Genomic DNA, 23,687 nt, shown 5'->3' with positions numbered 1-23,687 from the left:
ACAAGACTGACATGCATGTATTTTCTTTTCATCTAAAATACATCTGTTACAATACACAAGAATAACAGGCAGACAGCAAATATAAATAATGTAAATATAAACATGTGTTAGTTAAGCTAATATCTATTTGTTTTTTACAGTTTTTTATAATTATATAGTAACACCACACCAAACAGTTAAAGTTCTGAATTTTAAAAAGAAATAAAATCACGGATGGAATTAGTCAAACAGTCTTTGTAAAATAAATGGCAGAGCAGTTAAATAAAATAAAAAAAAATACTGAAATCCATGTAAGCTAATTGTAAAATAATGTCAATATATGTAGTATAAATGCATAGTTATGCAAATCACAATCAAATTAAAGGAAACATGTCAAAATAATTAACTATAGTTTATAGAGTATAAAATGTGAGCTCAGACCTTCCTAGACTGGATGAACAGTTGCAGGAAATGTTGAGCAGATAAGAAACAAGACTGATTGCCAAACAAGTGGCTTGAGTTTTTCTAAAAACTCATTGTTATTAAAACATAATTGTTAAAATGTTCACATGAAGCACTAGTTGGTAACTGTAATAAAATGTCACAATTGTGCATAGATGTCACTGATAAGCAAGTAAATGTTAAAAGAAAAAAAAAAAACCTCAGTTGCATCAAGTACAGCCAGCAGATGGGCTATAGTATACATACAGTTCAAATCAATTGTGCAGGAGGGTATAAATACCTACTGGTGGTAATAAACAGCAAAAGCTTTATAAAAAAATGATCAAATCAGACAAAGGTCTATAGTTTAATAACCTAATAAAGCAAATGTATTGGGCTGGTATACATTCTAGTCTCACAGCATAAAGCAGATAAACAGTGCAATACTACAGGGGGAGGGGTACATTCTCAGTTTTACACTGACTGTGTAAGCAGTATGTATTTCAAAAGGGTCTAAAATAAAGCTACAGAAAGAAATATCTCATTCCTTCTTGACAATACTCTTTTAGGGGGGAAAGGAAAACAGGTATTAGTGTATTAGAAATACTGGTAAACTGGATTAAACCTGACAGGATAAGATATTTTACAAGTTAATAATAGCTATCATAATGGTGGTTATTGTATTGTTTAGTATTAAATTGTATTTGCAATGTGTTAAACTGCAAAGCTATACAAGAGATGAGTTTAAAATTGCTTTATTACAGCTATACAAGAGAGAGTAAAGATATGTAAAAAATTGAACAAGACTGGTCACTATTCACTATTTTAATATGTTTTTGGCAAAACAATGTTGGTATAAAAAGCATGAATGTTTCTAATTGCGGAGTATGTAGTTTAAAATAACAGGACATATGCCTTTGGTTCCAATTCCACTAGATATTTCTAAAGAGACATAAACATTTTCCAAGATTTTGCTTAATATTAATGTTATAAAATTTGTAAGATTAGACTAAATGTACTTTATAGTCTTTGTATGTACAAATGCAGAAGAATTCAGTACAAATGATAGTCTTTGTATGTACAAATGCAGAAGAATTCAGTACAAATGAAATTAATGTCTAGTAATAAATATGTGTGAAAAACCATGTTTAAAAAAATGGGTCCAGGGTACCTACTACATTGAAATACATAAATAGCAAACAGTCTGTAAATACATACTGTACAGGATACATTGTAATAAGTTCAAAAGTAATTTGTCAAGTTGTAATATCACTGGTTTTACCCCAGTTAGAGGAAAATTATATTAAAATATTGTACTCATACAGCTAATGGACTAATATGTACATAGCATTCTTTAGTGTATAAATCATGTTTTTTTTAAATCCTCACATATTAAATATACTGAAATAATTACATTCAAATATCTAAGCCAGTTCAGTACTTTATGTTCACTTCACTGTCAACCAAGATGTTAATATGCAGTTCAGAGACATGACCACAATGTGATGGTTAAAATGACATTGAAACTGTATATTTTCAGCAGTGTATAAATGCTTGCAGTAGCACATGGTTCTTGTCTCTTATAGTTAATTCAACAGTTGCAAAGAGTTAATGAAATAGTTCTAAGTCATAAATTAAATTCTGTAATTGCCAAAGAATAAATTAATCAAGTTAAAAAATAAAATTAAAGCAGACACAGCTCATAACTGATAAATATTTTCACAGAATGGTCTGCAAAAGAAAAAGTTGCTAAATACATTCAGTTTTGGTAGTAATGCTTAATATCACTGTATTAACTATGTAAAATTGCATTCTGACTTGTATCAAAAGAAGACTAAAGGTTTTGTTTCTTAATGTGTTTTCTATATAATGTGATCAAAAATACATATCAATATAAAGTGTTTTGACTATATTTAAAAAAGAGGGAATTGTTAGATATGAATATAAGGCTGAAATTAATTCTGTTGTAAATATGCTGAAAGATAAAGCATAGAATAAAAAGTTTGCTTGAATATATGTATAGAGTTTAGCAATGTAAAATGTGCATTCGTACTGTATGTATAACAGGCTTCTCTTCACAGCATCAAAAAGAAAAAGCCCATTGGAAAGCAAGGATTAAATGATTTTCTCATGTTTGCAGAACAAATATCTATTAACAGACATCCTTTTTTTATAAATTCAGCAATATGTGATGTTTTTTCAATAGGAACAGCTTGTACAGATATTTCCTTTCAGATTTCTGTTAATGGCATCCTCACATCAGCAAAAGTGCTTACAAGTAAATCACAAAAGGACAATAGAAAAGGCTAAAAACAGACGTTGTGACTTCCCACAGAAGGCCAAAAACATACCAAGAGGAAATAACATCTATGTGCGTGACTAGCACGCTATATAACTATTATAGTAATTCAGTTATGTGAGAAAGGGACAGAGAGAGGTATTTTGTAGAAGGCATCATTCATATCTGTAATGAAAGAAAACTTTGTAAACATATGCTACAATCTGACAGAGTATGCGTCGTTTGTTATAAAATAAGTTATCTGTAACTGTGCTTATAGCTGCAAAATATATTTCTTTGTCAGTGTGCAATTTGAAAGGCTTGGTGCTTTAAACAGACTACAGGTGGAGTCATGCATGCAAAGCTCTGTCTCTCTGATTCAGCAGTAAACAGCACAGCAAGACAGTGCATCTTAAGAAGACTTTGGATCCAGCACAGCATAGAAGCAGAGCATGCAAATTAAAATAAAATTTTCAAAAATAAAACACATTTGCTTACCAGTTTTAAAATAAAATGTCACACAGAACTCTGATACTAGCATTAATAGTCTGCATTTGATTTTTCGTAGAATCATTCATAAAACACACCATTTGTTAGAGTAGGGTAATTAAGTGTATGCAAAAATGGCAATCTTTAAACATTAACTGAGTAGATGGGCCTTAAAACATGATGAATAAAACTGATTGCTATCTCATATTATCTACAGTTCTGTGTTCCATGGCTGAAAAGTACAACATTCCTTTTATTGTTCCTTGCCATTAGTGGCATACTACTGCAAAGTAAATTACTGCTCCATGTAGTCAGAAAACAGAATATTTACCAGATATCCATTTGAAATTCTGGGACCTGCTAGAGTGATTCTTGAAATACAGAGACTGAATGGCAGAAAGAATGGACTTACATTTACTAAGTCCGTGATGTCATTTCTCAGAATATTCCCCTTTCTCCAAGGTATGGTGGGCTTGGAATTGGTTTATATATAAGTTTTGGGAGTGCATTTGATCCGTGAGTGGCATAAAGATTAGGAGAACATGTTCCATTTGGGAATAATTGTTTCTCAGAGTGGCAGCACAGGCTTCAGGACTACACATTCTGGTGAGCATATAGAAAGGCCCAAGCACCTGCCATTCATTTATTTATTAATTATGGGGAGTATAGGAAAATATAGGGCCACACAGAGTATTAAATAGTACTTGTTCTACAGTATTGCCTACGCACTCAAATATATAGGTAGCAAGCATTTGTCTTTCTTGAATGGCAACAAGTACTAAATTTTTTTTAACTAAGAATTTATCTGCAAACCATTGAAGGTTTTTGAAGAAATTTTACAGAACATTTAAAACTGAATTTGTCCTCCCTCCTGCTTCATTCTGTTCAGCTAGTCCAGTGCCTTATCTATTGTTGGGTCCCCTACCCCTCCATCCTCCACCCCCTAACTTCCCTGAGTAAGCTGGGGCCAAAGTGAGTCTTAAGGGTGTACTGGGGGAGGGTGTATGCTGGTGACTGCTTCTGCTTGCTGACCTATGAACTATCTTTATTTCCCCACCCCTGCATTCACTGTCTGTGTCTAAGGAATACTTGTTCCATGGGAAGGGCAGTCTGAGACACACATCTGTCTCTCTAGCATGTTCTATTTAAGGCACAGACAACAATCAGATCCTTAGACCTTGTATTTCAGGTACTCTCTGATTTACAAATATGCAGGAGATTCACAAGTGTGGGGTTTAGAGATGCCTTGTAAGTCAGGCATAGATCACACCTCAACAATTTATAGGAGACTGACTAGAGGGAAAGGTCTTTAAGGCAGTCTGCATAAGGCAGAGTTGTTATGTCTTGTACTCTTTTTAAGGAACTTCTGATGTCACTGGTTGCTGCACATGCCTGGGCAGTTACATACTGAAGGTAACATTGTACTCTATCATTGGTTTGATAAGGGCAGAGTCAATAGGATAATGACCTCTTTGGACCTAGAAGCCATGCCTTTACTTGTACATTGAGCAAGATAAAATGATTTCCTCACCACTGTGGCCATGTGGTGGTTGAAGGTAAGGCTACTGTCTACGTGCATACCCAGATAACTGACCATTGAGTTGATTCTTAGGGGTATATTATCAAAATCATAATTAGCTGGGAAGGTTGAATTCCCAAAGGGTACAATTATGCATTCCATACCATTAAGACCATGACTTTGACACCATTTGTTAGTCAGAAATAAGCCTTATTGAAAAATGCTTGTGTCTGCAGGGGAGTCAGTGGTAACCACCAGCATGCAATCTTCTGCAGACTTAGTCAGCCATAAACCTTCAGAGTTGACTCCCACTTCAGAGAAATAGATGCCAAAAAGGAGTGGGCCCAGTATTCAGCCCTGGGAGACACTGCTAGTGTCTGGCCACTTGGTGGAGGTGGCCTCACTTATTTTGACCTCCTGGTCCTATCTGAGCCAGTTACCTGTCCAGTGGATGATGAAAGGATTTATGCTTAATTTAGTGAGCTTGTCTATAATGGTAGAGTGGGGTACTGTATCAGAAGCCTAGATCAGGTCAAGGTAAGCTGTGTGCATAGTCTTGCCCTCATCCATTGCTTTGATGACCCTCTCAAAGAAATCCACCAGATTTAATAAGCATGACCTTCCTTTAACAAAGTCAAACTGTGATGGGTCCAGCACTTGCAGGTTACCTATTTCCTCAGTATGTCCATAATGTTTCTTTCCTGGCCTGACATATCAGGCTGGTCACACCTATGGGCCTGTTACCTTGATCGGCGATTGGACCTCCTTTGTGCAGGGGAATGACTGTAGCTATCGTCTATTCCTTGGGCAGAAAACCCTTGAGGTTAGAGACATAGCGGTAGAAAGCTTTGTGGTTGTCTTTTGCCTGAGAAGCTATCTTTTCTTCAAATTTAGCCTTTGAAGTTTTAATTAACCCTCTTGGCTGTCCATTTAGCTTGCTCAGGGGGGTTTATTATGTTGGCTGTGTTCCCAAGACTTTTATTTTTCTTTTGTTGTATAACACATTGATATTATGATTCCATCAGGGTGGTTTGTCTTATTCTTAATAGAGGTGAGCACAGCTTGTTCTACACAGCTATCAACATGGCAGTACCAAGGCATCACTTAATAGAGAGAGGTTAGCTTTGGAAAAGTTCCTAAATGTTTTTGGTTTTGTTGGGCCCCTGGATTTAATTTTTATTTCAGGCAATACTGTCTTATGGTCAGATCTGATAAGCAAGATGTTACACTGGGTGAGGAACATTGCTCCCCCATGTTTGTGAGTAAAAGGTCAAGAATGTTTGTACCCTTGGTAGGAGAATGGACCAACTGTTCCAGTATGTTGGTAATGAAGTTAAGGAATTTTTGGGCTTCTGCATTAGAAGTGGTCAGATTTCCAATCTATATAGAAGTAGTTGAGATACCTCATGAAGATCATATTGGGTTAAATAGTAAGGGATTGTAGTACGTTGTGACAGGTAATATGGGTTTCCTGGGACATGGAGGGGGACCTGTCAGTTGCAAGGATATTGTAAAACACCCTGTTTTTGGACAACTGCACAAGTATGAGTTCCAGTGGGTCATACACTTTAACTAGTCTGGATGTGAAATTTTTAATGGGCTGTGTTTTGTTTCAATACATTCCATTGCTTGGGTTAGTTAAAGTAATTCAACAGCAAGTTTTCAAGAGAGGCAAGAAGTGATAGTTACACTCTATTGGATAATCTGGTGAAGACACTAGAAGCTGCTTTGTAATATTGTAGTGATTTGATAAAACACATATTTTGTAATATGAATTTCTCTTCCCTGCCTCTGTCTGGTAAGTGCCATGGTATCTCCACTACCAACTTAGGCAGGTGGCAGTTTGGTTTAATGCCTCATCTGAAGAATGAAATATAAAGAGTGAAACTATTCTAGGGTCTGTATTGGAATATGAACCCATGCCGCAGGCGTGGAGCTACAACCTCATATGTTTGCTGATGTAGTTGTGCTGATGATGCAGGTTAAATACTTGCTGATGAAGTGAATGTACACTGAACCTGCAATGCAGTGTCTCAGAGATACAACTACAGCCTGCTTTTTTTTTATCTTACAACATGCCATTTTCCTTTGGCTGTCTTCCTGTACATTTTTGGTACCCCTTAGCTTATGCTGGGAACACTGATATTTTAACTGCTATTACCCCATTGGCTGATCCTGAAGTAGCTTGTCGTGTGTAGATAATTTATTCAGATGTTTCTGATTTCTGCCATTCTGTTGGTTCTGCTGTCAGTCTGTGGTGCCAGAACTGTGTGTATAGGAAAATGGCCGCTTTTCAAATATAATGTTGGGAGATCCTAAACTCATGAAAAGTGCTATTACAGGGCTGAAAACTGGAATGTATCAAATGAAACAGTGCAGTTAAGCAGTATGCTTACCATATATAGCACTATTTTTTCTTGTTGCTGATTACACTATATAAATGCTTTTACTGGCAAATTATTCAACATTATACTATCTAGAAAGTTCTTCCATTCACATTTTTTTCTACTCTCTCTTCTTTTTTATTTTGTTTATTCTGTTGGAGGGGGATCCACATCCAACAGCAGACCTGTAACCAATGGTGTTCCACAGGGATCAGTCCTGGGACCTCTACTGTCTGGAATCTATTTCTCCAAAGTACAAGCAAAAACTAAAAGTCTGTGGCTGACAAAGTGCTGATAACTGCAAACTGGTAGTGGTCATAGAATCTCCAAATGATGCTAACATCTTACAATAGGGTCTTAAACAAATGCCCAGTGCCAAAGTCATGACCTTAAACTCAATGGAAAAAAATGCATTATAATCCCTTTCGTTAAGAGCGATGTTCCTGCTAACTACACCATCAGTAATATCACCCTAAGTACGCACTCAATGGTGAGAGACCTGGGCACACAGGTTGACAGCAACCTTACCTTAGATCACCATGTCTCCACAGTGGTAAGAAGGGCATTCTATATTGCTCATCTCATAAGTAAGGGCATAACCTCCAGAAAAAAAAGAATTATAACCTCCCTGTACTCTTCCCTCTTCAGGCCAATAACTGAGTACAGTGCCCCTTTTGGTATGTACCTTTCCAAGCACCTGCAGCAATTGGAGAGACCACAAAGGTTCCTCACATGGAAAATTCAAGGTCTTGAGCATCTGTCCTATGTGGATCATCTGTCACTTTATTCTGCTTCATACAGACTACTCATAGGTGATCTCTACCTTGCATACAAGGTAATCTTTGACCCTGCTTTACTGGAAATGCTGCAAGTCAAATGGTACATGGGTTACTCGCTCTAAAGGCCTTAACCTGTATATGACATTAAAAGAACCTGCTGGAGGTACAGATTTGTCTCCCAGAGGTTACCACACATCTGGAACAGACTCCCACTTCATGTCAAGCAGAGCACCTCATTTGCCTTCTTCAAATGCAATCTGGGTGACTGGATGGGTAACCTTAAGTTCTCCCCAGGGGTTTCACCTATGTCCCCTCTTGGACAGAGGCAATATGTGCTGATCGTGGAAATAACGGTAAAACTTGGAAAGGCTTGTAAGGGCCCTAGGATTATTAGCCTAGTAACCTCCTATGATCATGTTTTTATTTATTCACTCATTTACTGTTCCCCTTGCACAAATTCACTTAGAACTTCATAAAATATTTTTACATAATCATTTTTTTCTGATACACTAATTGAATCTTCCATAATATTCATTAATTTTCCATTTTATTTCAAAATCTTTGATGTCTTTCTATCACCCCCATATTCCACATATTTTTACCAACAACAATTTTCCAACAAACTCTCCTTTTCTTTCTGTAAGTTTCTCAATACCCAGAATAAATGTAATGATGCTACAAATGCCAGTGGGTTTATCAAATCCAGTCTTCCCTCTTCCTTTTTATTGTATACCACTTCCCTTTGAATTGGGTTTAATCCCGAGCCCCAAATTGCACTAAAATACATTTATAACAAATACTTTTCTTTATTGTAATTATATATATCCTATCCAAGTAACCAAATCTTCTTCAAACCACTGAATGCAGTAAATAAAGATGTGTTTTCTGAAATACCAGGCTAAACTATCTCCATGCTTGTACAATCTGTTTTTTTCTTTAATTTTTCTCCATTGGTTTTCTGTCTCCTCCACACCCCTAAACTGCAATCAGACTTCTAGTAAAATACATTTGTCTTACTCTTACAGTATCTACAGACCCTTTACATTTCTTCTTACTCAAATAAAACCCATATCCTAAAAACATTTCCACACCCTCAGCCACCTCTCTTACCCATTCAGTGTTCCTTATCAATATTACTAACCCATCAGCATAATTCAGTTTTTGGGGCAGCTCAACCTGTTCCTTATATATAAAAACAGCTTATTTCACCTCCCTTAACTTGCCAGATTACTGCATTAACCAAAAGAAACAGCACCCGACTCATGGACATCATTGGGATCTCTTCTTTAGCTTCACCTTTCTGCTTACTTCACCCAGGTATTCTTGTATACACTGTCCATAAAATGTCACTTTTATCCCCCCTAGCCCATATCCTAACATTTATGTTGCACTATCATTTTTTTCTTTACATTGCACACCAATTCTACTTCCATCTCCTTCTTCACATAATACCATCTACTGCTTCCTTAACCATTATTAAAATTATTCTTATTCCCACCTTTAATACCACATATCCCCTCCCGCAATATACTACCCATTAACGCCTGAAATCTTTTCTGTAATATTTTCATTGCAATTTTATAATCAACATTACAAAAGTTTACTGGATGCCAGTTTTTCAAAAACCATCATTCACCTTTCCTGCATAAAAAAATTAGTCCATCACAAATGCCCTCATCTTTCACTATTATTTTTCCCTCTCATTCTTTCCAGTTCCCTTATAAAAATATAAACTATACTTCTCAGGCACACTCTGTTCATTTCCTTTCTTTAGTATTAACCTAAGCCCCATCATTAACACTTCATTCTTCAACATTTGCCTTTGCAACTTTTTTGAGAAATGCTTTAAGTAAACACTATAATCAAGGTAATTGCTTAGGAAGGTTTAAAGTTGTTGTATTAGAGCAAATTAAAAAAATATGAGAACTCTTTTGATGCTGGGGAAGAGCTAGATTGGAAAGAGTATGCGTGGCAATTAAGACTAGACGCTTGCCATCCGCCTGAATTAAATGATAAAGAAAATGTTAAAGTTTACCTAAAAAGGAAGAGCCTTAGGGACTAATTATGTCATGTGACTTTCAATTATTGTATAAAGTGTGTATGAAGTGTGTGTTTGAAATGGTTACATTCAGTCTGAAGAAGTCCTGTGGAAGGATGAAAGGGTCTATATTAGAACACTGAAGTTTCAAAACTTCGAATGTTCTAATATCAACCCCTGTTCATCAAAAGTTGAAAACATCGAACATACAGAACAGCGCTGTTCCAAAACACAAACACACAACACAAGCACACCAACCAGCAATCCACACACATACATCTAAAATCTTACACCTAACCTTACACTAAACTATATACACACTGCTAACTATCCACTTACCTTAACCCAAACACTAAGGTCTGTCACTATCGCACACTCACCTCACCCGCGCCCTAACCCTAACTCACCTACCCCACCCTAACCCTCACGTCCACACAATCGCACATATACCTAACCCGCACTCTAACCCTAACTCACCTACCCCGCCCTAACCCTCATGTCCACACAATCGCAAACATACCTAACCCACACCCTAACCCTAACTAACCTAACCCGCACTCAATCGCACACTTACCTGAACCCGACCCTTAACTTTCCACCACAGCGCTGAAAATACCACAGCAACAGAAACAATCAACCAAATTCTGTTGCTTCGATATTTTCAGCTTTCACTGAATAGGGGTCAATATTATAACATTCGAAGTTTTGAAACTTTGATGTTCTAATATAGACCCAGATAAAACTGCTTACTGAATGTTTTAAAGTGTTTTTAACTTTTTAGTTTTTGCGCCGTTTTATTTTATGATTCAGTTCTAACATCTTTCAGGAACTTATTTCATCAGGACGTGCAGCATGTACTAAAGGAGTAAGGAAACTGGCTAGTAGGAAGTCATACATTGGTAAGTGGAAGCGATTTTCTAGTTAGTGCCTAACCAATAACCAGAGGCTCATGAGAGATTTTGTACAACTGGTGCTCAAACATTTGTGTGAGTTAATTTCTACTGGCCTCTCTTATTCCTCTATACAGGCTCATCTTGTGGCCATTTTGGCCTTGTTGAATCGCTGTTCATTTACAGTCTTGCATGCCTTTCTCACTGCTCCATGGAATGGCAGCTTCTCCTCTATTTCATATGGACCATTCTTGAAATCCATACAGCTTTTTCAAACGTCAAACTGATGCCACTGCTGAGGGATTTGTATGTATACCAATCTTTCTTTCAGAAACTGTTTTACCAAAGAGAAGGAGTTTTACACCTGGGACCTCCTCATAAACAGTTTGCACCTCCTTGGGATGTCAACCTTGTTTTGGAGACATCTTTTGAACTTGCTCATCAATCTGATTTAACATTCTTGACTTGGTAAACTGTACTCACCATTGCTCTGACATCTGCAAGAACAGATCTGAAATGCAAGATCTAACAGTGGGTGAAACTTATGTCATATTCCAGACAGACATGGTCACACCAATTACAAACCCCACTTTTATGCACAAAGTGGTTTCAGCGTTTACTTTGAACAAGCGATCAGTCTCCCAGCTTTCTATCCAGAACCTAAAAAACAGGCAGAATGGATTCTGCATACTCTGGCCATGCAAAGGCAGCTCACGTGTTATCTTGACCGAACTAATATCTTTTGAAAGCTGATCAGCTACTTGTTATCATGGGACAAAAAGAAGGAACATCCCATGTTTAAAAGACAATTTCTAGGTGGCTGGCCTCAGCTATTGCTTTTTGTTATTCTATGTCAAACACATTCCAAGCAGTATCAAGGCACATTCTACTTGACCCTTGTGTTCTTTAATGGCATACTGGAAAGGGGTGGATGCTAGAAGCATTCTACAGACAGCTACATGCCACTCCTAACATATATTTACAAAGCATTGCAAGCAGGGTTTCTTTTTGAGGTTTGGGGTGAGCATTATAATGAACATTCTCCAGAGGCTCCTGGATCCATATGCTTCCTCCTCCCAGGTTGAGTAGGCTTTGGTAATCAATCATACAGCCTGAAGACTAATACAGCAGTGGACATGATTAACACAGTACAGTTGTACAAGTTGCACTTATCCATAACAGGAGATGTTTGAACTGCTCACTGCTGCAGTAGCAACCACCCTACACCCCCCTACTCTTATATATAGTTGTAGTTGAGATGTAAAGTAGGGTTATCTGTGTTTCTACTTTATATATTCCTTTGTTTTTATTTTTTTTTCAGGATTGTTTGGCTGTTCTGTCTCTTGACATGGGCAAGAAAGTCCCAAAGAAATCTACACTGTAACTGCTGATTTCCCTCCTTGGGGCTAGCCAGTCAGCAGAAAGAATGAAGACGTGAGGGGCAACAGAGCTTTGTGAAGCTGGCCGGTTACTGTTTCCATGGCACAGAAACAACCCACATAAGTTAAAGGCTACTGCAGCAGTGAGGAATTCAAACATCTACTGTTATGGGTAACTACAGCTTACACAAATGTATTTTTATTTGATTCTGAATGCATTCACTCTATAAAGATGTGTTTCTTGGCCTACTTACTAACACATCACCTATCAAAATCAATAATCAGTCTCCTATGGTACATGTGAGCGGAAACCAATTTATTAGTAATACGATAAAAAATATTGACAGCTACTAAAGGCAAATGTAGAAGGTGACCTATTAGTCAAAATTCAGGTTATAGAGGCAAACATTTATATTGTCAGATGCTCTTACCATTCTGGCCTTGTAAGTCCTTGTTGAATCCCCGTTCATTTATAGTGTTGCATGCTCCTCTTACTGTTGCATGGAACAGCAGCTTCTCCTTTACTTCAGCTGGACCATTCTTGGCTGCCATACTCTTTTTCCAAACTTCAAACTGCTGCCACAGCTGAGTGTTCTGTACCCTTTCAATCTATCAGACAAATACAGATAAGGTACAGCATAACTAAATTATTAAATTAAATTCGGTTTACAGCAGCTTAATAAAATGTTTGACACTACAGAAGACTGTGACCTGATACTGGGTCAGTCATTAACACTAACAAAATGCCCACCCTGTTGCTAAATTGCATCATATGTGAGGACACACATTTGCATACCATATTTGCATATGCCACTTCGACAAAACCAAGCTGAAAGTGTAAGAAATAATGGCCCAATTCTAAAAAAAAAAAAAAAAAATTGTCTTACTTTAAGTGACTTCATCTGGTGTGAGCTTGCTTTATAGAAAGGCCTTACACCACAGTAAGTCATTATTGCAGATGGCATGATAACATCACCCTCTCTTTGTCCATGATTTAAAACTGTATAGCTCATCGGATGAGGAACTGAAAGCACAACTGCAAGTTGTCAAAACTTTTTCAGATGATATAAGAATGTCATTTGGTCTTGATAAATGTGCAAAAGCAACCTTTAAAGCAGGAAAACTGCAGCTCCAGGAAAAACATCAGTTTAGGACAAGAATGTGATATAAAAAAACTTGAGCAAGAAGGAGCGTTTAAATATTTGAAAATTGATGAAGGATCAACAATAAGACACGAACAAATGTGAGTAAAACATAGTAAAGAATACTTCAGAAGACTTAAATTAATCTGGAAAACAGCACTGACATCTAGGAACAAAATCCAAGCTATAAACCGATTTGCTCTTCCTGTCCTAACTTACAGTTTTGGAGTGACTGACTGGCCCCAAAACGTGTTTGATAGATTAGACAGGAAAACAAGGAGGATGCTGCATGCTCACCAAATGATTTATAAAAATCAGTGCATACCAAGATTATATATTCCCCGTTCCGAAGGAGGGATGGGCCTCCTTGAAACTGATTATATGTATAGATCTGCAATCGTGGGACTCCACACCTATCTGCTGACCTCGCAAGACCCAAACATAGTGAAAGTTTTGAAACATGAGGAGAATAAATCTAAGATGACTTTTCTGCTTAATCTAGCAGAAGCTTATCAGCATCAAGCAGGAATGGAAATCAAACCAGAAGTAGTTAAAAATCAAGCAGCAACTGAATGTGCCAAAAAACAAAAGAAAGAATATAGGGTGAAGGATCAGATAAGAAGGAAAGAAATGTGGGAAAAGCATAAATATAGATGCAAGTATAGAAAACTTCTGGAAGAACCTCATGTTGACCAGGAACGAACACAGGAAGGGCTAAGGAGAGGGGAATTCATACCAAGAGATGAAAGATTAATATTGGTGGCCTAAGATAGTGGGCTGCATACACGTTGGTTTACAAAGTCCACTGAACATGTGGGAGAAACCGACAAATGTAGGTTTTGTAAAACTGAATTGGAAACAGTTGCAACATACTAATGGCAGAGGGACTGTTTACTGAAAGGCATAATAATGTGGTGAGACTGTTGCACTGGGGATTGTGCAAACACTATGGTACTGAAGTGGCCGATAAACACTGGAAACATGAGCCACAAAGCATCATAGAAAATGAAGAAGTCTACATCACATGGGATCATCCATTACCAACAGTTCAAAATATATATGCTAGAAAACCAGATATAGTGGTCCAGGAAAAGAAGACTAAAGTAGTCTTGTTCAGTGAAATCGCCACACCCGGTGACTACAGTGTCCTACGTACAGACAGACACAAAGTCATAAAATATCAGGATATGCAGCAGAAATGACAGCGATGTGGAAGAAAGATACCCAGACAGTTCCAATAGTAGTAGGAACAATGTGTCTTATAAAAAAGAATTTACAGCCGTATTTAGATATGTTACCAATCCATGTAACCCCATATGAACTGCAGAAGGAGTCCTTACTGGGCACATTGCAGGTGCTGCGAAGAGCACTACTGGCTGACATCAGAGTGAAACAATACTAATTTCATGAACTTTAATCATACTTTGACTTAGGAATGGGATCCATTCCTGTCACAGTATTAGAAACCCAAAACACTTGGAGAAATTAAAAAAAAATAGCATGCATTTAGGAATCAGGCCCAGTAATTTCTTGGGATCATCTACTTTCTTACATACTTGGGCTAGCTTCACACTGTCCATCTTCAAAATATCCAGCAACTATCAACAACAATAGAATACAGATGTACGACTATGTATAACTGCTTCCCTGCATCAGGCGAAAAAGAGATGGGAAGGGCACCATCGCTCACTGATGGGACTAACGTTTCTGCTGCTATGTTTGTGTACATTGAATTAGCAGAAACAAATTATTATTTAATGGATGTCAACTGACAGTTGACTGAATTGACGCTCAAGAGGTAAATCTCAACACCTGTTTCAACAATTTGGTTATGACCGAAAACTTCCCATCATAATTCATTGCAGTACATGGAGTTTTAGCTACTCTGATACACTAGCAGTTATAGAAAAGAAGTGTAAAACTGTGAGGTGTTTTACACCTTTGAAAGCTCTACTAGCTGTACTCAGTACATGTGTAGGAGCTGTAGCTGCTCCAATGTACTACCAGTTACAGAAAAAGAAAAAAAAGAAAGAAAACAAAAAAAAAGAAAGAAAACAGAGTGGGTATGCAATGCTTTACAGCTCTGAAAGCAGTAACACATTTAGCATTGCCACTAAGACAGGAGCAAGAAGTGAAGTGTACCTCTAATCTTGTAAAGCAATGGCTTCCGGCCTCTCCCAGCTGGGGGTCGCCACAGCAGATCACCAGTTCGCAGACTGATTAGCAGTGGAGTTTTTATGGTGTCGAGTTGCTAAACCAGTGCCCAATCTCCACAGAAGGTCCACACATCTACCTGCATATCTTTAAAACTCACTTGACCATGGGGAGGACATGCAGACTCCACACAGAAGGCACTCCAGCCGAGAATCAAACTGGAGAATCTCTTGCTGTGAGGTGACAATGCTAACCGCTGCACCGCCGTGGCCATACCTCTAATCTAATAGTTTTAAAAGGTCAGACACTTCACTCTGATAAAATTATTGCAGTGTTTATAGATGTAAAGGGTTTCTAATGCGGTTTTGTGGTGAGTTCTGTGAATGCTACAGTTAGCACTGAAATGAGATTAAATGTATATTATGGACCTTTCTTGCAACAGAAAGATGCATAACAAGCTTCCCCCCTCCCCCAGTTTTGAAGAATAATCAGTTTACTCCAACACTGCAGAACTGTTCTGACTGTGTTGCAAAATATTTGTTCCTGGAAATGTTTGCTTGCAATGCAGTCACCAGGAAAATTATTTCCAGTTTCATTTAGTCACCTCATTTCTTAAAACTGCTGCAGACATAATTTTCTTTTTGCTAATGCAAAATACCACCGCTCCCCAACACACACAAATACACAGAGTTACACACTGTACATCTCCAAGTTGTTTTCATTTTCTAATTTGTTGTACCCCAAATGGTCTGATGAGCCTGCCATATTGATGTGATTTTATTTCATAGTCAAGGTTTTTGCCTTCTTGATGTACAGTTTGATAATATGTTCTGTGGTTCTGTCCAGTAATAACAAGGCTACAGCAATTTTTGACCTTTTTGACTATCTCTGGCAAGCATATCAAGTTTCCCCTTGGATTGGCATCCTTTCATTTTAGTTAACAGACATTTCTTACTCAGTATTTTAAGGTACATTGGAATGTCAGGTATAAAAGAGGAGTTTTTTTCTTGAGACTCAGAATGGGCTCCAAGCCAAGTTTCTTTTTAACTTGGGTAAAAGTTTTATCATCTGCGACTGAGACACATAAAAAGACTGGCTGCATTGAATATCTATTTTTAAAAGTTTATTGATGTGGCAGTTATAATCACTGACCTATATGAGTACTTTCCCCCCTTTAAGTTTGTAAAAGGTTGAGATGTAGCTACTTTTCACTTACGTAAACTGCCTACAAACCATTTTCTTCTTTACTTCTACAATGATTACAGAGATTTAGAGTTAATTTAAAACTTTTATTTCAAATTTTATAGCACAAACACTAACAGACGTTTGCTAAACAAAACAATACAGTCTCGCAATGTAAACAGACGGCATTGAAACCCACATTCAAAGAAAATACACCTGGCCAGTGGGAGATTGTTTACCTTTGGGCTGTTTTCAAATCATAGGCCCCTTGCACACCACACAGATGTGTCCTTTAATTCACTTTCATGATTGTATTCAATTATATTCCTTGTTTAATACACCACTACTTGTTGCAGTGTGTTTTTAAAGTTGTAGTTTTGAACATCTTTCCAGTAAGCAATAAAACAAAACGTTTGAACCAATAATGACAAAACTGCTCGTTTCAGAACATTTCAATCAGAAAAGGCCACTCAATATCCATTAATAAGCACAATCTTTGCAGAAGTAAAAGTCATCTAAATAATTTCACATTAAAAAGATCTGTAACTAGTGAAGAGGTTGCTGCTAGCAAACAACTTCATAGTTCAGTGTTTCATCTACAAATTCAGTGCCTGGTATCCTTTAAGAATAAATTGCTTAGGTTACATTAAAAAAAAAAAAAAAAAAAAAAAGTATGCTTGCTGGTAATACTGCAATAGGGAATGGATGGCAAACCAACAGGTTTATAGTTACTAGGCATCTCATCCACAGGAGGACACATTCAGGACTGCAGCACCCCCCCCCCCCCTTAAAGTACAACACAGTTTCATGGCGTGGGCTTAGAACCCACAGCCTTCTGCATCAAAAGCAAGTATGCTGCCTGTTCTGCTACTAACGCTACATTCAAATAGCACAAACATTGGCAATCATTTGCTAAACAAAACAGTTACACATTGAAAACAAACTTAACATGAGGAGCAATAAACTTCTATTTCCTTGAAGCTAACATTAAGAACAATACAATTCTATTCCATTGAAGCTCACAATTCAATGAAAAATCCACTGAAGCTCACAATTCCTTGAAAATGCACTGAAAGCCATATTTTTGAGCAGTCTGGTAGTTGGTGTATAGGATTCAAGCTCTTATCTCCTGTAACTATGGTATAGGGATTGAGCCTAAGCAAATTAACCAACGTGCCATCCCTAACTTGGGCATTACACACACACACACTTCCAATTTCGTGGGCAGAAGCAGGCATAAATTTGTCCAGGCAGCAGAACTAGTAAGAGGAAGGCATAAATGCAGCAAGAATGTTTTGTGTTCAAATTCTGTGCACAGATGCAGAAACGAAGCAAGCAACAGCAGGTGTGTGTGGCAATGAACAAAGTGATGCACAGATGCAGAAGTCATTGTTAAAGAAGAACAAATGCCCTTAAAGAAGACATGCAATTTATTTACTTTTTTAATTGAAAGTAAATGTTGTGGTAGCCCCTCTTCCCAGCCAGCAGGCCCTAGGCAACTGCCTAGGTAGTCTAGTGTTGGAGCCAGCTCTGGGTATTGTACTCAACGTTGGGTCTGAGGAATGTCGAATACAGTGAAATAATGACCTCCTTGGACCTAGATGCCATACCTTTGTTTATAAGCTGCACAACCTAGAATGATTTCCTCGCTACTATAGACACATGATGGTCAAAGGCTAAATTACTGTTTATGTGTGTCCCCAAGTACTTGACTGGGTTGATGCTCAGGGGGTTGTTGTCAGCATGACAGTTTCCAGGGGTGGATGGCTTCCCAAAGGATACTGTTATGCATTTCTTGACATTTACTCCATGGCTCTGACACCAGTTATTCATCTGTGTCAGTCCTTCCTGGAGAATATTAGTGTCACTGGTGATTCTTTGACTGCTCCTAATTTGCAATCATCTTTGGTCCGCCAGAGGCCCTTGACGTCATTCTTAATTTCAGAAGTAGATGACAAAAAAGACCAATCCCAGGACAGATGTTTTGGGAGTATAATGAGTTGGCAGATTTTAAAAATTCCTTACAGTGTACTCTGTCTGAAATATTGAGTGAGCAAATGGCTGTAACTATGGAAATGATTATTTTGAGCTGGGACACATGATCTGAATTGCCTAGATCTAGTAAGGTCTTATTAAGTTTAATTCTACTGTAGAAAATGGAAATCAAAGTCTAAACCAACTGTATTTGAGGTACTGAATATTATGAAAGAGATAAAAGACCTGGAAGAGGGATCTTTAGAAAAAGGCAGGACCAGCCTTTGGTCAACTGGTACCCTAGGCAAAAGGACTTCAAAGTGCCCCCCACACCAGCCGGTGACCTCATGCTGGTGTACCTACACCATTGAGATTACTGGAAAAGTGCCCCTGCTACAGTAACGCCCAAGGGAGCCACCTAGTTGGCCTATACCTCAGGCCGACTATGGAAAAAGGAAGAAGCAAATTACATAAAAATAAATGGAAATTGTGGGGCAACACAGGATCATAGGAGGTTACTGGTCTAATGGCCCTGGAGCCCTTATAATCCAAGCCAAGAGTTTATCCCAAAATAGAAACCTCAGACCCGTCACCCCTGTCACCCCTGTCAATGAGTGACATAGGTGGCACCCCGATTTCCCATTCACTCATCAAGGTTGCGCTTGAAGAGGGTCAGTGAGGTACTCTATTTGACATGTATGGGAAGTCTACTCCAGAGACGTGGCAGCTGCTGGGAGACAAACCTGTGTCTCCAGCAGGTTTCGCTGATGTCACATATTAGATTCAGGCCTTTTGAGTGGGTAATGCACAAGGACTTACAGATATGGAGCATCTCTAGTAGGGCAGGGTCCGAGGTTGCCTTGTAGGCAAGACACAGATCACCTCTGAGCACATGCAGAATAATGACAATTACAAAGAAAGACAAGATATGCGAAATATAATGTATATACATGGAAGAAAATTTTAATATGGTTTGCTTTCTTTCCTGTTAATGTACGTTTGTCTGTGTCTTCAGTGATAATGTAATAAAGAAGTTTAAAAAAAACAAATAAAATGAAAAGATGAAGTTGTTACTCGGGCACTAATGCCCAGCTGAGTTGACCTTATCAGGGAATTAACACAAGAAGTGGGAGGTGTTATCACCCCTAGAAGGGTGTTAATTCCCTGATAATACCCACCCTGGAGACACTACTGCATTCAGAGAATGGGCTCTCTCTTAAATTGTTTTGTAATTTTTTTTCATTAATGAATATTTTTTTAAAATATTTTTTTGATGTAAAAATAGTTCCTCTGCCTAATATTTCAAATTTACTACAGAATATGTAATTGCAGTTGGAGGAAGCATTTTACATCCAAAATAAACGTTATGTAAATATTTAATGTCTACACATCACATTCACATGGGCACACGTACACATACACACACAAACACTCAGAAGTACAGACATATATATATATATATATATATATATATATATATATATATATATATATATATATATATATACATACATACATACACACATATAAATGGAAAACTCTGTCTCGTGTGTGTGTGTGTGTGTGTGTGTGCGCTCACAAACTCACATTTGTCCTTGGTATCTTACTCTCTCTTTGTTTCTGTCTCACTCTCACACTGATGCACAGGCTCTCCTCTGTCAAATACACAAGTGTGTTTTTATTTTTTAATTTACTTTTTCTTTTTTTAATTTTATGCTCAGTAATTGTAAAAATGCATTTAGTAAGCATAAAAATGGCAGATTTTTTATTTTTCTTTCCAATTTTCTCTGCACTTTAATATGGTGCTGTGAAGTAGCACATTTGTTTTTCTGTGGGTATTACCTGTACAATAACACCTGATGGAGAATGTTCTTTCTCCAATCAGGGTGGCGATGTACAGGTCGCCCATTCTCTAATCAATATTAGAAGCCTAAACAAGAAACTCTACTCCCTACAAACCCTTCTCATCCTGGAGAACATTAACATCTGTGTAGTGACACTCCAGCTGTGCAGAACTATTATGCCTTCTACATGTTTAGACCAGGTACTTTGCAGGACAGGAAAAAGATGGAGGCGTCTCAATCTATATCTAGAAGAGACTCACATCAAGGCTGGAAACAGCATGATGCACTTGAGCTTCTTCATGTCCAAATAACCATCGGAAAGGTCACATGACATAAATCAGCTAGCTATAGAACTCCCTCTGTGATCTAAGAAAGCCACAACACCTATCTACAGGAACTGGAATCACTCAGTATTAAACTCAGTACTATTTTCCTAGGTGATGTAAACTATCCAACTACAGACAGGGAAACCTACATGACCACTAGTGAACAAGCACAGAGAGTCCTGGACTTTGTCAATGCACATGCCCTGGAACAATTAATCAGAGTATCCACTAGAGGGAACAATATTTTGGATCTTGTTCTTACTAATACAGGGGCATCTTGCACCATCCCTTGTGTATCTTCTTCACTTGTTACGTTTGATCTTAAAGCCATCTCCTTCAAAATAAAATTTAAACCACAGATCCCTTCCACACAAGGTACCTTTACAAATTTCTCTAAGACAAAATACCTACTCTTAAGTGACACATTGGCAGGCTTCAAATTCCCCATCAAACCCAGTTAATTCAGCTTAATACATGGAAATATTTTCCACCACACTGTACCAGCATGTAAACAGCTGCAGCGATGCAGCTGGACTCTGTAGGGACAATCGCAGGGTAAACACCAGAAACAAGGCCACATGGTAAAACTGTAATATCAAGAAGCTTTGCAATAAAAGGAAGACAAATCTGACCAAAAACAAGAGGCTCAGTCCCCAGACTAATATAGCCCTCTTCACTGAGATAAACAACTCAGAAGCTTAGTGATGCAGTGGTTAGCATTGTCACCTCACAACAAGAGGTTCTCTGGTTCGTTTCTCAGCTGGAGTGCCTTCTGTGTGGAGTTTGCATGTCCTCCATGCATTCACGTGCGTTTTCTGTGGGTGCTTTGGTTTCCTCCCACATTGCAAAGACATGCGTCTGGAGCATTTCTCTCCAGGTCTCCACTGAAAATGGGCTCTGTCCCAGTTGCACTTTCCAGTAAACAAATGTAAAATAAATAAATAAATAAAATTAATGAAATCCACCAAAGCCAGGTTTGAGGGTAAAATAGCTACCCAAGCCAAAGACAGTCACAAGGCATTTTTTAGTTATGTTCGTAATCTCAGAAACACAATGATGCAGTGTGTTCAGCTGATTGTGAACAATGTTACCTGCACTGAGGATGAAGATATAATGAACCTACTGGCCAATAAATTCAGCTCAGAGTTTACCCCTCACTCACCTCCATCCATCACACAAGATATACCTGAAACCGACTCACCTCCAGCTATCTCATAAGAATAAGTACTAAAAATGCCATCAAATGCTAAAACTACTGCACTGATGGGTCCTGACCATATCCCTGGATGCATCTTAAATAGCATGAAGCATGACTTAGCCACACCCCTACCATCACTGTTCAGTCTCAGCCACACCCCTAACATCACTGTTCAGTCTCAGCCATACCCCTAACATTACTGTTCTGTCTCAGCCACACCCCTAACATCACTGTTCAGTCTCAGCCACACCCCTAACATCACTGTTCAGTCTCAGCCTTCATACACATTTTGTACGAAGCAAATGGAGAACAGCTACAATCATTCCCCTGCAAAAGGGAAGATATTCCACAGATCTAGGAAATTACAGACCAATATGTCTGACCAACCTCATATGCAAAGCCACGGAAAGCCTTATTATGGAACTAATTATTAAGGACACAGGAAATCTCCTAACTCAGCCTTGTGGTGTTTTCTAAAAAGGCCAACAAAACAATGGATGAAGGTAAAACAGTACACACCACATACCTTGACCTGTTCAAAGCTTTGGACATGATCCCCCACTCATGGCATAGAAAAGCTAAAACTAGAAATAAACCTTTCCCTCCATTAACCCCCTGGATTGCCAACTGATTACCAGCTGGAAACTCTCCTGTTACATATCTATTTCCCTGAAAAAAAAAGCCAACATCAAAGGGCTCTGGACGAAGAATGCAAGCTAGAGAGTCACTGAATACCCAAATGACTTATCCATCCTGCAGGAAATCTTGTTCCAAACAAGTAACTGGTGCAAGAATCATCGGCTGAGACTAAATGCCAAAAAATGCATTATCATATCCTTTGGGAAGTCATCTACCCTTGGAACCATCACATTGATAATACGCCCCAAGAGTTAATCTACTTGTTCAGGGTTTGGGAACTTATGTGGACTGTGACCTAACATTTGACCGACATGTGTCCACTGTTGTAAGAAAGTCCTTCTATATCGCGCAGCTTATAAACAACGAGATTGAATCTATGTCTAGAAATGCCATTGTCTACCTTTGCTCAGCCCTCATCAGGCCAGTCATTGAGTATAATGCCCCCATTTGGCATTCATCTGTCCAAGCAAATGCAACAACTGAAATGAACACAGAGATACCTTATTAAAAGGATACAAGGCCAAAATAATATACCCTACATGGAGCAACTTGAAGCCCTGCCACTATACTCAGTATCCTCAAGGCTACTAACAGGTAACCTTGCATATAAGACATTCTCCAACCCAAAACTGATGGACCTACTGCATATCAGCAAGGCAAATGCCATCAGAAATACTTGGTCTAGGGATCTAAACCTCTTCTGTAACAGTAACAGAACAGTTTGGCATGACAGGTATATCTAGCAGAGGATGCCACTGCTCTGAAACAGACTCCCCATCCATGTAAAACTAAGCTCCTCCCTGTCCATACTCAGGGGCAGCTTGGAGGTTTGGATGGGTAACTGAAAATGTACCCCAGGACTTCTAATGGTTTTGTTTATAAGGTCCCTGTACTACTAATGGACAGAGGCAGCTCTTAAATCCTTTATCCCATGCAATGGTCTCCTCAAATTATCTATGGTATGATCACAGCTATTCTCATTAGGGGTAATATATAACTATCAGCCGTACGATGGGTAAGACCAATCTATAACCGAATGAGATAGCTTAATT

At 38.2% G+C, this 23,687-nt stretch overlaps 1 protein-coding gene across 2 annotated transcripts in view; it reads right to left on the bottom strand.

Annotated features, from left to right (window-relative positions):
• The window catches only part of LOC122790808 (protein mono-ADP-ribosyltransferase PARP14-like), a 566,888-nt gene that overhangs the window by 2,916 nt on the left and 540,285 nt on the right, over nt 1-23,687 (bottom strand). For both annotated transcript variants that reach the window (XM_044058430.1, XM_044058433.1), the window contains one exon: nt 12,608-12,785. In XM_044058430.1, coding sequence (XP_043914365.1) covers nt 12,608-12,785 — 178 coding nt within the window. The remainder of the gene's footprint in view (nt 1-12,607; nt 12,786-23,687) is intronic.

This window comes from Protopterus annectens, chromosome 16.part0 (assembly GCF_019279795.1).
Source record: "Protopterus annectens isolate FY-2018-M chromosome 16.part0, PAN1.0, whole genome shotgun sequence".
Lineage (NCBI taxonomy): Eukaryota > Metazoa > Chordata > Ceratodontiformes > Protopteridae > Protopterus > Protopterus annectens.
This window is presented reverse-complemented; position numbering and strand designations above follow the sequence as displayed.